The 13,951-nt window shown below is 41.5% G+C and overlaps 1 protein-coding gene across 1 annotated transcript in view; it reads right to left on the bottom strand.

The window, feature by feature from the left end:
- The window catches only part of LOC124709095, a 277,059-nt gene that overhangs the window by 2,923 nt on the left and 260,185 nt on the right, over nt 1–13,951 (bottom strand). The window contains exon 3 of the mRNA XM_047240743.1: nt 9,855–10,069. Within this exon, the coding sequence (XP_047096699.1) occupies nt 9,855–10,069 (215 nt within the window). The remainder of the gene's footprint in view (nt 1–9,854; nt 10,070–13,951) is intronic.

The raw sequence follows: 13,951 nt of genomic DNA, 5'->3' as shown, positions 1-13,951 counted from the left end.
ATCTTCTTGAAACTTTGAAAATAAAGGATGGAAAGGGATTCAGAAATGTGTTTATAACTTTTCCAAATACTTCTGTGGTGTTTTGAAGGACGAATTTAAAAAAAAGAGAGAATTACAGACTACCAGTCTTCGTTTCCCTGAGATTGTACTTCAGTCATCATTCACTGCGGAGTCCCCAAACAATAGGCAGTGAGGTACTTTGAATTATTGTAATAAACATGACAAATAATGAAAATATAACCACTACATCATCAAACTGCGAGGTGAGACTACAAAATTCGAAAGGGTCAAAGACTTTTAGACTTTTATGAGGTAGTTTTCTGCAGTCATTTGAGAACAACAGCATAGGTAAAAAACATGTGAATCCAAAATCTGTGTCTAAGTTTTTATACAAAATGTTTTCGAAAACCCTACTTTGCCATAGATGGGTCGGCCTTGCCGTAATGATAACATCGATTTCTGCCAGATCACCTAAGTTAAGTGCTTGGGTGGGTGACCATCCTGTCTGCCAAGCGATATTGACAAGTGGGGTGCACTCAGCCCTTGTGAGGCAAACTGAGGAGCTACTTGATTGAGAAGTAGCGACTCTGATCTCGTAAACTGAAATATGGCGAGGAGAGTGGTGTGCTGACAACATGCCCCTCCATATCCACATCCAGTGATGCCTGTAGGCTGAGGATGACATGGTGGCCGGTCAGTGCTGTTGGGCTTTTGTGGCCTGTTCAGGTGCAGTTTAGTTTAGTTTTAGTTTTTACTTTAGCATAGATGCAGCTGTGCTTGGTCCACATAAATAATGTTTCACAGCAGCACAGCAGATGACCCAACTTTTAGCTTTATATTTTTCTTGAATCAGACCCAGATGCAGACGGGATTCTTTGTAATGAGATGCTGAAAAAGACTGCCAAAAAAGGATCCACAATAAAGAACTGAGGCAATGAGTTTCAACAAGGAATCACTGCACACTAAGATTTAGAACACGACTACTGTCATGGGCTGTACATCAAGATCACGCATGTTTTGTTTCTTTTTATTTCGATTTATTTGTGGTCTTTGCAAATGACCCACTCAGGAACCATGCAATATCTGATACAGAATCACACAAATGCACAAAGACCCATAATTTGCATATAGTATTTACAATGGTCTTAAACAGATTCATTAAATCATGAAGTGCTCACATCACGAACACAATATGTCACTCCAAATGCCAATTAAATATGTAACAGGCAGAATTCATGTGTCCTGAGGAATTTCCTGTGTACAGCTTAAAGTGTTTAAGTTACATGAAAGTGATGATATTCTGTTCTCTACAGTTGTTCTCGGAATTTGTTTCGAAACTCTACACAGCAGCCCTTAAACGAAATTACCACTACACCAAACAAGTCGTCCAGCTGCAGATACTTCGATCTATCCGTGCAAAGTTGAGATGGGTCGTTAGCACATGTGTATACAGTTTAATTCAAGAGATTGTGCACGAAGGACAAGATCTAATAGAGGAGTCGAAATGCATCAACTCTGGAATAGGGACTTACGGGCTTGGAAATAACCCTGAACTAGTGAAAGCTTAGGACAGTGAGGAACACCAAGGACAATGAATGCATGTGTACCTAAGGTCAGCAGAGATAATGAGTTGTTCGCTAAATAATGTTGTACATTACGAGAGGTGTTCAAAATGGCGACCACCACATTCAATACGGGTGTAATATCCTCGTCAAAAGTTCTGGAGAACTCCATCAAATACACCATGCATAGCACAAACTTCACCAGGTGCTGCAAGTACACTGGCGAGAGGTGATTCTTTGTCAAAAACTTGTATCATACATAAGGCTTTTGATATGCTCCCTCAAAAAGAATAAAATAAAATGGTGTCAGACTAATGGAGAGAAGTGGGCATCTAATTGGATTCCTCTTCTGATCCAGTGCCTGGGATATGTGGAACTGGTTACATCACGTAGTTCCACAGAAAAATGTGTATTAGCTGTATCTAGTTACATTCAGCTATATGTACACAGAAAAAGAACACCATCTTTGCTGCACTTAACGTGTGCTTACACTGATTGTCCTCTTTGTTTCTTACTGTAGATTCCGAAGTTCAGGATTACTTTCAAGAGCACAAATTCTTATTCCAAGGTGATTTTATTTCGACTTCTCCATCACAACCTTCAACTTGTACACAACCTTTTGAATCACTCTATGTATAGACCGCTGGAGGGAAAGTTAAAACATTAAATTATTTAAAAATGTTTCTATGTGAGACCCTTTTCATGACCCATTCCATATCATTATTGAACAATTTTAATTTTAAATAATTGTGTCTTGCAGGACACGATATCAGATTGTAACAAGCTACACACACACACACACACACACACACACACACACACACACACACACACACATGCTCACTCACTTTCTCTCTCCCTCTCTCTCTCTCTCTCTGTCTCTCTCTCTCTCTCTCTCTCTCTCTCTCTCTCTCTCACACACACACACACACACACACACACACACACACACACACACACATAATTGAAGGTAGTAAACAGATACTACATAGCTACTTTTATAGCCTCGTCACTACATTTACTTCCCTATTTTTCAACTTACTTGACACAAATATAACATTTATTTTGCTACTACATGAGCCTTTATTAAGTTACATATATGATACTCAAATCCACAACATCAATGGTTAGTCTTTTCTCCTCTTCTGCATTCTTTTGGCTTTTGTACATGCCTATTGGTGCTCTTGATGTTCTGAGGATATTCCGATGTTTCGTTTTACGAGCATAACTTAAAAGCTACTTGAAAGAAAAACTTTGTCTAATGATTGTTTATTTTCCACAGCAAAGATTAAGAGACATTGGTTAAAAATTTAAGATGACTGAAACTAGTGTTGTCGCCATAAAAATGATGTCAGTCAAATATGCTCTGACACAACATGTGTGGCACACATTGTATGTCAACCTCCCCTGAACCTTACTACCACACAGTGCATAAACCTCCTGCTGAGGCAACTTCTCTTGACACAGTATCTAGTGTCATTGTCATTAAATGCCAACTGAGGTACAATTATGTTATAATGTTAACATATATTACTATTCAGTTTATATCTTATATTCTGTTTATTTGAGAAAAATCAATTTCCACCATGGGAAAGGCCATTAAAATAAAAATAGGTGTCCCTCACAAAGTGCTGGAATTGTAAATAATGCATATCACATTTATAATATCTTGTATAAGAAGGCTAAAATAACGATACAGTCGGTAGAACATATAAACCTGAAGTCACTATAAAAATACCATAAAAGATATTGAATGAAATGTTATCTTCATAACTGTCAAAATAAAGAATTCGATTTGTGCGTATAAATATAGAATACTATTTGGCAAGGTAATTTATTTACAAAATAATGAAGGTATTCTTTTAATCTTTTAATGAATTTAAATATACTGGGTATTCGTCCTAAGAGCTGTCAGTCGCATTTTCTCTGGTGTTTCAGCAGATATTTGCAATTTCGATTTCGCAATCCTTAGCTGAAGTCAGCCCAGATAAGTATTACTCAATACGTCCTTCATGTGACATGTAGTGCTGGCAGAAAGCGTCAGTTTGTTTCCTATCACAAAGAAAATGATATTCAAAGCGGGATTTTACGTGCTCAATCTATAGAGCAGTCTCAAATCAGTCTAGTGAGGTATATGTTTTATCAGAGTCTAACAGGGACAGTGAAACACGGAAAATGACCAGTATTCTGTAGGAATAAAGATTAGTTCCTGGAGCAAGAAATGCTACAATCGTCATCTGCAAAAAGCCATATGATGTCTACAGTGTTAGCCACTACATCTTTACTAAAGTTTGAAAACAATAACGTCCCTGTTGAGCGTATCCAAGATAACTTGACGTCTTGTAATGTTACTTAAAATCCGTCTTGATTGCAAATTTTTTTAATATTCATATGACCGGTTTTGGTTCATTCAGAACCATCTTCAGATCTGATATTTCAGTTACAGGAGTAACCCGTCCAAATCCAGCAACTTTCACATGCTACGTCACATGTGACGTAAATAAAATTTGCAATCAAGACGGATTTTAAGTAACGTTATAAAATCACTGATTGCTGTTATCCCATAAGACATTATGTCTGTTTTTGCAAAACTTGACGTCTGCTTAAAGCATTTTCAAAAATCATCGACAAAGTATTGTACTCAAGAGTGGTTAGCCATCTCAGCAGTAATGGGATACTTAGTAAATCACAGTTTGGATTTCAAACATGCTGTTCCATTGAGACAGCAATATACAATTTCACTGCAAACATAATAGAGCCTGTAAATAGTAAAGTGTCGAAAATAGGAATTTTCTGTGACTTATCAAAAGCGTTTGATTGTGTGAACCATGACATTACGTTATAGAAATTACAGTTCTACGGTATAAATGGAAAAGCATACGAGTGGTTTAAGTCATATCTACAGAACAGGAAGCAAAAAGTTTCTTTACATGGTTTAAGTGATTTAAAGCGGTTTCCCACTTCAACTAACTGGGGTGAAATTACGTTAGGTGTTCCACAGGGTTCGATCATGGGTCCCCTTCTGTTCTTGATATATGTGAATGACCTCCGTTCTTATCTGAAATAAGAAGCTGAACTGACACTGTTTGCTGATGATACAAGCATCGTCATTAATCTAGTAAAAGAAACTCCAATAGAAAGCGATACAAATAATGTCTTTGGAAAAGTTATTGATTGGGCTTTTGTGAATGGGCTTACTCTGGACTTTGAAAAAGCACAGTACATCCAATTTTCTACTGCAAGGAGTACAGGTCCTTCAATAAGTGTAACACATCAACAGAAGTCAGTAGTGAGGGTAGAGCATACTAAGTTTTTGTAAGTACATGTAGATGAGGATTGTAACTGGAAAATTCATATTTTGGATCTCCTAAAGCCAATACGTTCAGCAACATTAGCACTCAGAATAACTGCTAATTTTGAGGATATCGAAATTAGCAGGCTAACATAGTTTGCATATTTTCACTCTCTTGTGTCATACGGATTAATATTTAGGGGTAACTCAACACTTAGGCAAAAAGTAATCACTGCTCAAAAGAAAGTGGTTAGAATAATGTAAGGAGCTAATTGTCACACATCTTATATACATCTGTTTAAAAGATTAGGAATTCTTACAACAGCCTCACAGTACATTTACTCAATAAAGAAATTTGTTCTCAACAACATGGACCAGTTTAAAACAACTGTGATATTCATGATTATAATACCACAAGAAAGAAAGACTCACACTATCCTCTACTTAACCTATGTTTGGCACAGAAAGGGATAAAATGTGTTGCTGTTGTTTTTCGAGTATATATCAGACGTTTGCTAGCGTGCATAGTTTGATTTACGCATTGATATTAAGTTAGGTTTGTTCCAATAATAGCAATTTTTACGCAAAACACAAAAAAACTTATCACTTTCATTTGGGGTGGGAAACCGATTACTTCTTAACCCAGGTAAAGGACAAATGTGCTGCCTCTGCTGTGCAAGTGGATCAGATGGGAACAAAGGGAACGTCGAATGTAACTTCTGAAGTGTTCATCAGGGATTGAACAGGATTTCCCACTCGATCCTGCTGTAGGGAAAAAAAGTGAGGCAGCTAAAATACAAACGTAATACACTACAACCAACTTTTTTTAAACCGTCAGACAAGAACAAAGCAGCAACTAAGGCGTCATTTAGAGCTTCAAAAATTATTGCACAGAATAAGAAATCTTATGAAGACGACGAATTAATCAAAACTACTTCAGTTGATAGTTTCAAAAATGAAACTGAGGTAATGTTTGCTATTAAAACTGTACAGCTTTCTGCGAATACAATAATGAGGATGGTTGAGGTTACCAGTTCTGACGTTATTTCACAACATAAAACTGATTTTGATCGCTGCAGCTTTTTTTTCCCCCCCACCAACTGGAATAATCGACTGATACAGTTTATGCGGTTGAGTTGGCCGTTTCCCAAGAACGGTTTTTGAAAATTTAGAAATAATAGAGGAGCTGGTAAAAATTATACCACTAACAGAAGCCTCTACGGGGTAGGGCATTTTTTCAGTATTTAAAGCTTTTGTAAACTCTGAAAATATATCTGTAAAGAGTTTCTGGACTTAGCAACTGATAGAGCTCCTGCTATGACAGGCAGAGAGAAGGGATTCGTAACCCTGGGTCGTAAAGACAAGAGCGGTATGAAATTTTCGTTTTGCCATTTTGCAATACACTAGCATTCTCTGTGTGGGAAGTTTTAAGTACGAACGATGTAATGAAAAGAGTCATAAAAGTAGTGAACATGCGATTCAGAAGCGTTTGTCCAGTACACCGACTACAAATGTAAGTTTCTAGGCGACAAACAAATGTAAGTTTTTTTTTTAAGTTCTTGTCCCTGTCCCAGTATATTGTGGCAGCTCAAAGTGGGACGTAAAAACGATACGGTAGCTCAGAAGTTTCCTAAGTTTGGCGACCACTGCTCTAGAGCCGTGTGGTATCGTACTGACATCGCTTTGCCTCACTAAAGTTGGCAACGCAAATCGTACCACAGACACTAGCGTGATCTCGCTGCAGTCCACAACGACGTACGAGATGGCACCTGAAGAATACGCCACAGCAGCACCCTCACACTGAGGTCAATAAAGGGACGAGTTAGTGGGAGCTCCGCCCCAGTTTGTGGTCTCATCTGAAGCAGTCAACATCGTAACATAGGACTAACGTGATAGTTAAAGTTTCCGTTGGAACTGTTTAGTCAAATATGGAACGTTGTACTGCAACAGAACTGTTTGTTACTTAGTGATGCTTTGCTAATCCAAGACATTTGTCAGTTACCCAGTACTCCAGTAGGGAAGCAGTGTGTCAAAGTCAAGTAAATCTTCTATTTACTAAAGTACAGTCAATTCCACAAGAAAGTGAACGCCATAATTTTAAATTTAACACCCAGTGCGACATCTCTGGTAGTGGTCTCGAATCTGTAATCAGTGCGATTTTGCACAGTGTATAGATAAACACTGCGAGAATTGACTGTTTTGTTTTGTCGGTCAGTCCGTCCCGATAGCTAAGCAAAATATATCACATCGCAGCAGTGTTACCAGTACCAAAGGATGCAGCGCAAAAGCTTTTAGCTGCAGCGTATTGGTTCCTATGGAGCGGAAACATCTTTAGAGTCACCCTGCCAACCATGGTGTTAACCCGCGCCGCTGGTCGTTTGGGTGTCAAAGACATCAAGGACCAATGCACTGCCATATGGACCGAATCCGCAAAATACTGCAGACACCCCATCCGACAATTACGAAAACGTTATTCAACAGGTTAGCCCCAACGAGCAAACAGGCCCCAGTCGATGTTGGTCGCATCAGCGCTCAACTCGACCACGTCCGGACTTACTACCTGGAAATGAGCTATATTCAAGATACTTCACAGCTGCTTAACACCAGAAGGACCTATTACCACCTCACGAGACACCATAGGCAAAACCCAATGGAAGCGAAACATCCAGCGATCAACTGGAGTAACGTCTGGAAAAACCTTAACAAACCCATCCTCCACTCCACAGTAGTGTCCACGTGGTATGACATTGTGAACGAGAAGGTCCCCACAGGTGAAAAGCTGCACAATATCAAAATGAAGCAGAGTCCGTACTGCGATCATTGTCATACTGTAGATACCTTGGCATACATTCTCATCTGCAGAGACCAATACCACATGCGGAACTGGACTAGAAAAAAACTCGCAATAACTACTAGAACTACAGACTCTGCTATAACATTTAAAGGTGTACTTCAACCAGACTGGCATTTCTTTCCTGCAATAAAGCACAATAGCTACATTTGTATGATCGGCCAGTTTGCGTATTTTGCAGTTACGAATACACATGCGAGTATAGACGAGTACATACAGTATATAATGGAAGAGCACCACAACCTTAAAACGAGTCGGAAATACAAAGCTTTGTTACAAAATTTCTTGCTTCACACTTTGCCATAATGAAGCGGTAATTTTTGGTTGGTGCACAGCACTATGGCGAGTCGATACTAATTTTGCTTCATTATAATTAAGCTGGTATTTATTTATTTATTTATTTTTATAGTACGGCAAGCCAAAGTGCCTCAGGTGCCGAGTGTAACAAGAACTACACTAAGGCGGCCGGAACTGCCTCGCAAGGGGCCTCCCGGCCAATGATGCCAAAAGCTCATTTCAATTTTTTTTGTCCATTGCAGTTTACAATTAGTGCAAAATACGAGTATCTGAAGTGTAACGAGACAGTGCTCCTCGTAAATCATCGACAGGGACCAAAGCTTTCATATGGAGCTGCTGCTAAAATTCTTAGGAAGTCGAAGACATTCGTTGCGAAGTGGGTCAAACGATATTTAGGGGTTGGAAACGTGGATGGCTTACCGGAAAAAGGGCTAAGATGCCAAGCTATTTATAATAGTGCCTTTTATTTCAGACCGATAACGGCGTACACTTACTTGTGGAACTGACTGTAATAAAGAGCAGTAATATTTCATGTGTTCTAATTTGATGAGCATGGTACCAGAGCGATGAAACAATGCACAGTGGTGGCTGAACGAAAATAGTTGCCCCTGGTCGCTGCGAACTGTATCTCTCTTACCATGCCCCCACGCCAGCATGGGAGCCCACATCACTACCTTTGTCCCCTCCCGCACCGCGACACCTGCACCGCTAGAGACCGAGTACTGCTGTATGCACTCTAACACTCGACTGGGATGACACACAAAACTAAAGTGCGCGTCATTTACGACGGTGGCCGAGTTTAGGTTCGTTCTGCGCATCTGACGTCACAAAACACAGTCAGCCAATGAACAGAGAACGACGTTGCAGTGCTCGACTGCAGTGCAGAGCATGGACGAGTATCTTCAGTTTTAGAAACATTCAGTCATAAATAAAGTAACTGAACAAAATCAATGTCTTGATAGCAGACTTTCTATAAAAGAAAGTTTGGAAAAAGCATTCTTTATGCCAATTGCTTCATATTCTATTAATTAATTAAACCAAACAAGTAATAAGCCTCCTAATTCAGGCGATAGCAAGGAAATTCATTCTCACTAACCGCTTTTTCGCAATAAAGAAGAGCGGTAATTGTTTATTTCCTATTGTACTTCGTCGAAAGATGAGTAATTCATAGTCATACCAAGAGTGTTTGTCGGTATTTTGAGTGATTGTTTAAAGTACTCCAGCAAGTCTGCAAAATGATGAGCTGCATTAGCGTAATGGTTATGGTGTTTAGCTGCTAAGCAAAAGGTTCTGAGTTCAAACCTTGTTCGATGCTTAATATTTTCTTTATTTAAAAGCAATAGCGAAGTGTCTTACTTCGTGAATTTTATTCGTTTGAATGCAAACTCTTCAAAATTTTGTGCAGTGGTTTACTACATTTAATGCTGCACAATAACTGCGTTGAACATCGAAACAAAATAAAGTCATTTATAGGGGGAAGGTATCAGTCAAGAAGACGTGTAAAAATCAATTTTTTTGAGCCAAATAGTTTTTGTGAACTCGAATGATAAGTGTGTCAAAGCAGTCGGAACACCATCTGTCTGCAAAGGCGAGCAGTGCAGTGATGACAAAATGCGGGGAGCACGTCTCTGTAGCAGCGAAAGGGTTAATGCGGCCGTGGTGGCTTTACTTCATAAACTGCGCGCTCCCCCCGAAACGTATGTTTTCGAACTATACTATACTATGGCGCTGATTCTCTTGGCGCGTGCAATTGGCAACGCAGCAATTTCTCGCATCTGGGCGGGCATGCGCGAGCCGCCAAGATAAAAGAATTGAACTGTAGTGAGAAACGACTGTGGCGCCAGCGGCTCACCCTGGCGGCGCTCCTGGAGAAGCGTGGCGACCACGGCGACCGAGTAGAGGGGCAGCGCGCACCAGTCGTCCGCGTACACGTGCGTCACCAGCGTGGCGCGCACCGACACTCCAGCTCCAGCTCCAGCTCCAGCCCCGTCTCCAGCTGTGGGCTGCGACTCCAGCAGCAGGCTGCGCAGCGACCACGGCCCGCCCCACTCCTGCGGCGGCTCGCACCTGCAGGCACACGGGGCGCCCTGCTCAGCATCCCAAATCTACATCTACATCTACACATACAGTGGACGCCACTGCAATTGCAACACCGTGCAACAAACATCAAATTACGAGGGGGTACTTAATAAGTAATGCAACACATTTTATTGCTTCTCCGCCAGTTTCGCTTGAAAAAATGCACACTTTGTTGTGGGATATATTGGAGTATTCTTGCTTAAGCCCGTATGGTTGTAGGTAGGCTGTTTAGGTTTTTATGTTGGTAACACCGCGTAGCGCTCTGTACGAAAATCACTGACTGTGCTGTGTGCAGTCTGTGGCTGATTGGCATCGTTGGAATATTTACTTGTGTAGTGTTGGGCAGCTGGATGTGAACAGCATGTAGCGTTGGGCAGTTGGAGGTGAGCCGCCAGCAGTGGTGGATGTGGGGAGAGAGATGGCGGAGTTTTGAGAGGTCACTATAAGGAGACGACCTGCTCGTGTGTCCGCCAGAAAAAGGAAATTTGTAAAGATGGATGTCATGAATTGATAGATATATACACTACTGGGCATTAAAATTGCTACACCAAGAAGAAATGCAGATGATAAACGGGTATTCATTGGACAAACATATTATACTAGAACTGACATGTGATTACATTTTCACGTACTTTGGGTGCATAGATCCTAAGAAATCAGTACCCAGAACAACCACCTCTGGCCGTAATAACCGCCTTCATACGCCTGAGCATTGAGTCAAACAGAGCTTGGATTGCGTGTACAGGTACAGTTGCCCATGCAGCTTCAACACAATACCACAATTCATCAAGAGTAGTGACTGGCGTATTGTGACGAGCCAGTTGCTCGGCCATCATTGACCAGACGTTTTCAATTGGTGAGAGATCTGGAGAATGTGCTGGCCAGGACAGCAGTCGAACATTTTCTGTATCCAGAAAGACCCGTACAGGACCTGTAACATGCGGTCGTGCATTATCCTGCTGAAATGTAAGGTTTGGCAAGGATCGAATGAAGGGTAGAGCCACGGGTCGTAACACATCTGAAATGTAACGTCCACTGTTGAAAGTGCCGCCAATGCGAACAAGAGATGACCGAGACGTGTAACCAATAGCACCCCATACCATCACGCCGGGTGATACGGCAGTATGGCGATGACGAATACACGCTTCCAATGCGCATTCACCGCGATGTCGCCAAACACGGATGCGACCATCATGATGCTGTAAACAGAACCTGGATTCATCCGAAAAAATGACGTTTTGCCATTCGTGCACCCAGGTTCGTCGCTGAGTACACCATTGCATGCGCTCCTGTCTATGATGCAGCGTCAAGGGTAACCGGAGCCATGGTCTCCGAGCCGATATTCCATGCTGCTGCAAACGTCGCCGAACTGTTCGTGTAGATGGTGGTTGTCTTGCAAACGTCCCCATCTGTTGACTGAGGGATCGAGACGTGGCTGCACGATCCGTTACAGCCATGCGGATTAGATGCCTGTCATCTCGACTGCTAGTGATACGAGGCCGTTGGGATCCAGCACGGCGTTCAGTATTACCCTCCTGCAGCCACCGATTCCATATCCTGCTAATGCGAGCAGCATTGTCGCGATACGATAAACCGCAATCGCGATAGGCTACAATCCGACCTTTATCAAAGTCGGAAACGTGATGGTACGCATCTCTCCTCCTTACACGAGGCATCACAACAACGTTTCACCAGGCAACGCCGGTCAACTACTGTTTGTGTATGAGAAATCGGTTGGAAACTTCCCTCTTGTCAGCACATTGTAGGTGTCACCACCGGCGCCAACCTTGTGTGAATGTGCTGTAAAGCTAATCATTTGCATATCACAGCATCTTCTTCCTGTCGGTTAAATTTCGCGTCTGTTGCACGTCATCTTCGTGGTGTATCAATTTTAATGGCCAGTTGTGGAATATAGTGTATTGCAATCCCGAATAAAACCAACGTGCTTACAGAAAAAAAATGAGTTGCTTTACTTATTGAACGCTCCTGGTAAGTTTTAAGGTCCACTGTTTACTTCAGTGAAAACTTCCTCGCTGAGTGGCTGTGATCGGTACATAAACTGACGTTTCGTCTCCGACTGCAGCAGACATCTTCAGAGGTAAAACGGCGACTGTATCAATGGCTCTAAAGGCCTCCAAAATTGTAGAGCTGTATAGAGGGCACCACCATTCGCCACGTAATGTCGAGTACGTGATTATCTTTGGCTGGCGGCATGGCTCTCGATTAAAGGTAATCGCTCGCTATTGTATTGGTACAAAGTTCACATCAACACTTTATCTAACTTAACATCTCCTTCTTTATTTTTAAAATTATTACGCTATAATCCTTTTTTTAAATTTTTGACTCAAATACTTTTTTATGACACAATCACGACCCGTTTCGTCCTAGAATGGCCACCTTCAGACGCTACTGGCAGCCTTTGGTGAACAAATATTCATGCGTTTTCATGAACATTTATTCACCAAATTCCGCCCATTGCATAGAAGATGGCCACTGCAGGCCTAAATCGGTTATGTTTGTGGCATAAAAAGTGATTATGTCAAAAATAAATTGCCATTTTTTCCGTTCTCCTTCGTTCCGTAGTTGCTTCACAATTTATGGAGGTATGTTTCGTTTTTGGAGCTAAATCAAATGCGAAAAGTGACAGCTGGTAACATTACACATTGTACACACACACACACACACACACACACACACACACACACATACACACACACACACACACACACACACACGCGCGCGCGCGCGCGCGTTGAACACACGGGGAAAAGTACAAGTGAACTGTTTAATAAATGTTCACGTAAAAGCGCCGAAAATCGGCCATGTGGAGTATGGAGAGTGAGTAAACACACATCCAGGATGACACACTTTGACTAAAAGCAGGACAAATCATTAAGTAACACCAAACGATAATTTAAACTCACGAAACTGGTGGTGCAAAAGTTGTTTCTAACCTAAAAAACACAAGAGTAAAATGGGAAAACGTAACATATTAGCATACTTGGAGGTAACTATTTGATGCAATTATTACCTATATAAAAGAAACATGTGTAAAGGGGCCACTGAAAAAGCTTCATAATAAAAGAAGCGAAACGCCTATGACCAAAAACAAACTGCCTTTCATATAGTTGGAGAGACGGAACATAAGTTGTAATAAGTCGAGCACCGTCTCCTTAAACGGAATGTCGTTTTTTCCAAATATGGTCTCTTTTAACACGCACCCATGGTAATGTGTTTTCTTTGATAAACGTTCGTCTCACTGCATTTTATTTCCTGCTTGATGCAGTTGCCATTTTACCTTTGGAGATGTCTCCCGTTATTGGAGACGGAACTTGACGGTATAGTTGTATAAGGGGGAGTCTGGTGAAAACGAGGCAGATGGAGAAACGTAAGGAAGCCGTTTATTATTCCAATACTAGTCGCCACTGTGAGACAAAACTGTCAGTGCCTACACAGGAAAAGGTTTTTCGGTTGTCATCGGCCCCACCACCTCTCCGATCGAAGCAAATCGACGGCCACGAATTTCTTCCTTCGGGGCTCCAAAAATATGGAAATAGCTTAGGGAGAGATCTAGACTGTACGGAGAATGCGTACCGCCTTCCTACCGAAACTTCTGTACCGCACCTGAAACAATCTCGGCGACATGCAGGCGGTCTCACGTGTATCGATTACGCTGTAGAAGATTCGCTGGGACGTCTGTACACATCCTCGATATGGTCCCAAACTCTCATCCAAGCGAACTAATCGCTAGAAAATGCGTGGTATGTCCTTACAGAACACCTCAGAGGACGTTGTTGTGAAGAGTTTCGATGGGTGTTAATGCTTATGTGAAAAGTATGAATCGTGCTTCGTCACTGTCTGATGTAGGCC

This window comes from Schistocerca piceifrons, chromosome 7 (assembly GCF_021461385.2).
Source record: "Schistocerca piceifrons isolate TAMUIC-IGC-003096 chromosome 7, iqSchPice1.1, whole genome shotgun sequence".
In the NCBI taxonomy this organism is placed as follows: Eukaryota; Metazoa; Arthropoda; class Insecta; order Orthoptera; family Acrididae; genus Schistocerca; species Schistocerca piceifrons.
Note: the sequence above shows the minus strand (reverse complement) of the source record. Positions and strands in the feature narration are given on the sequence as shown.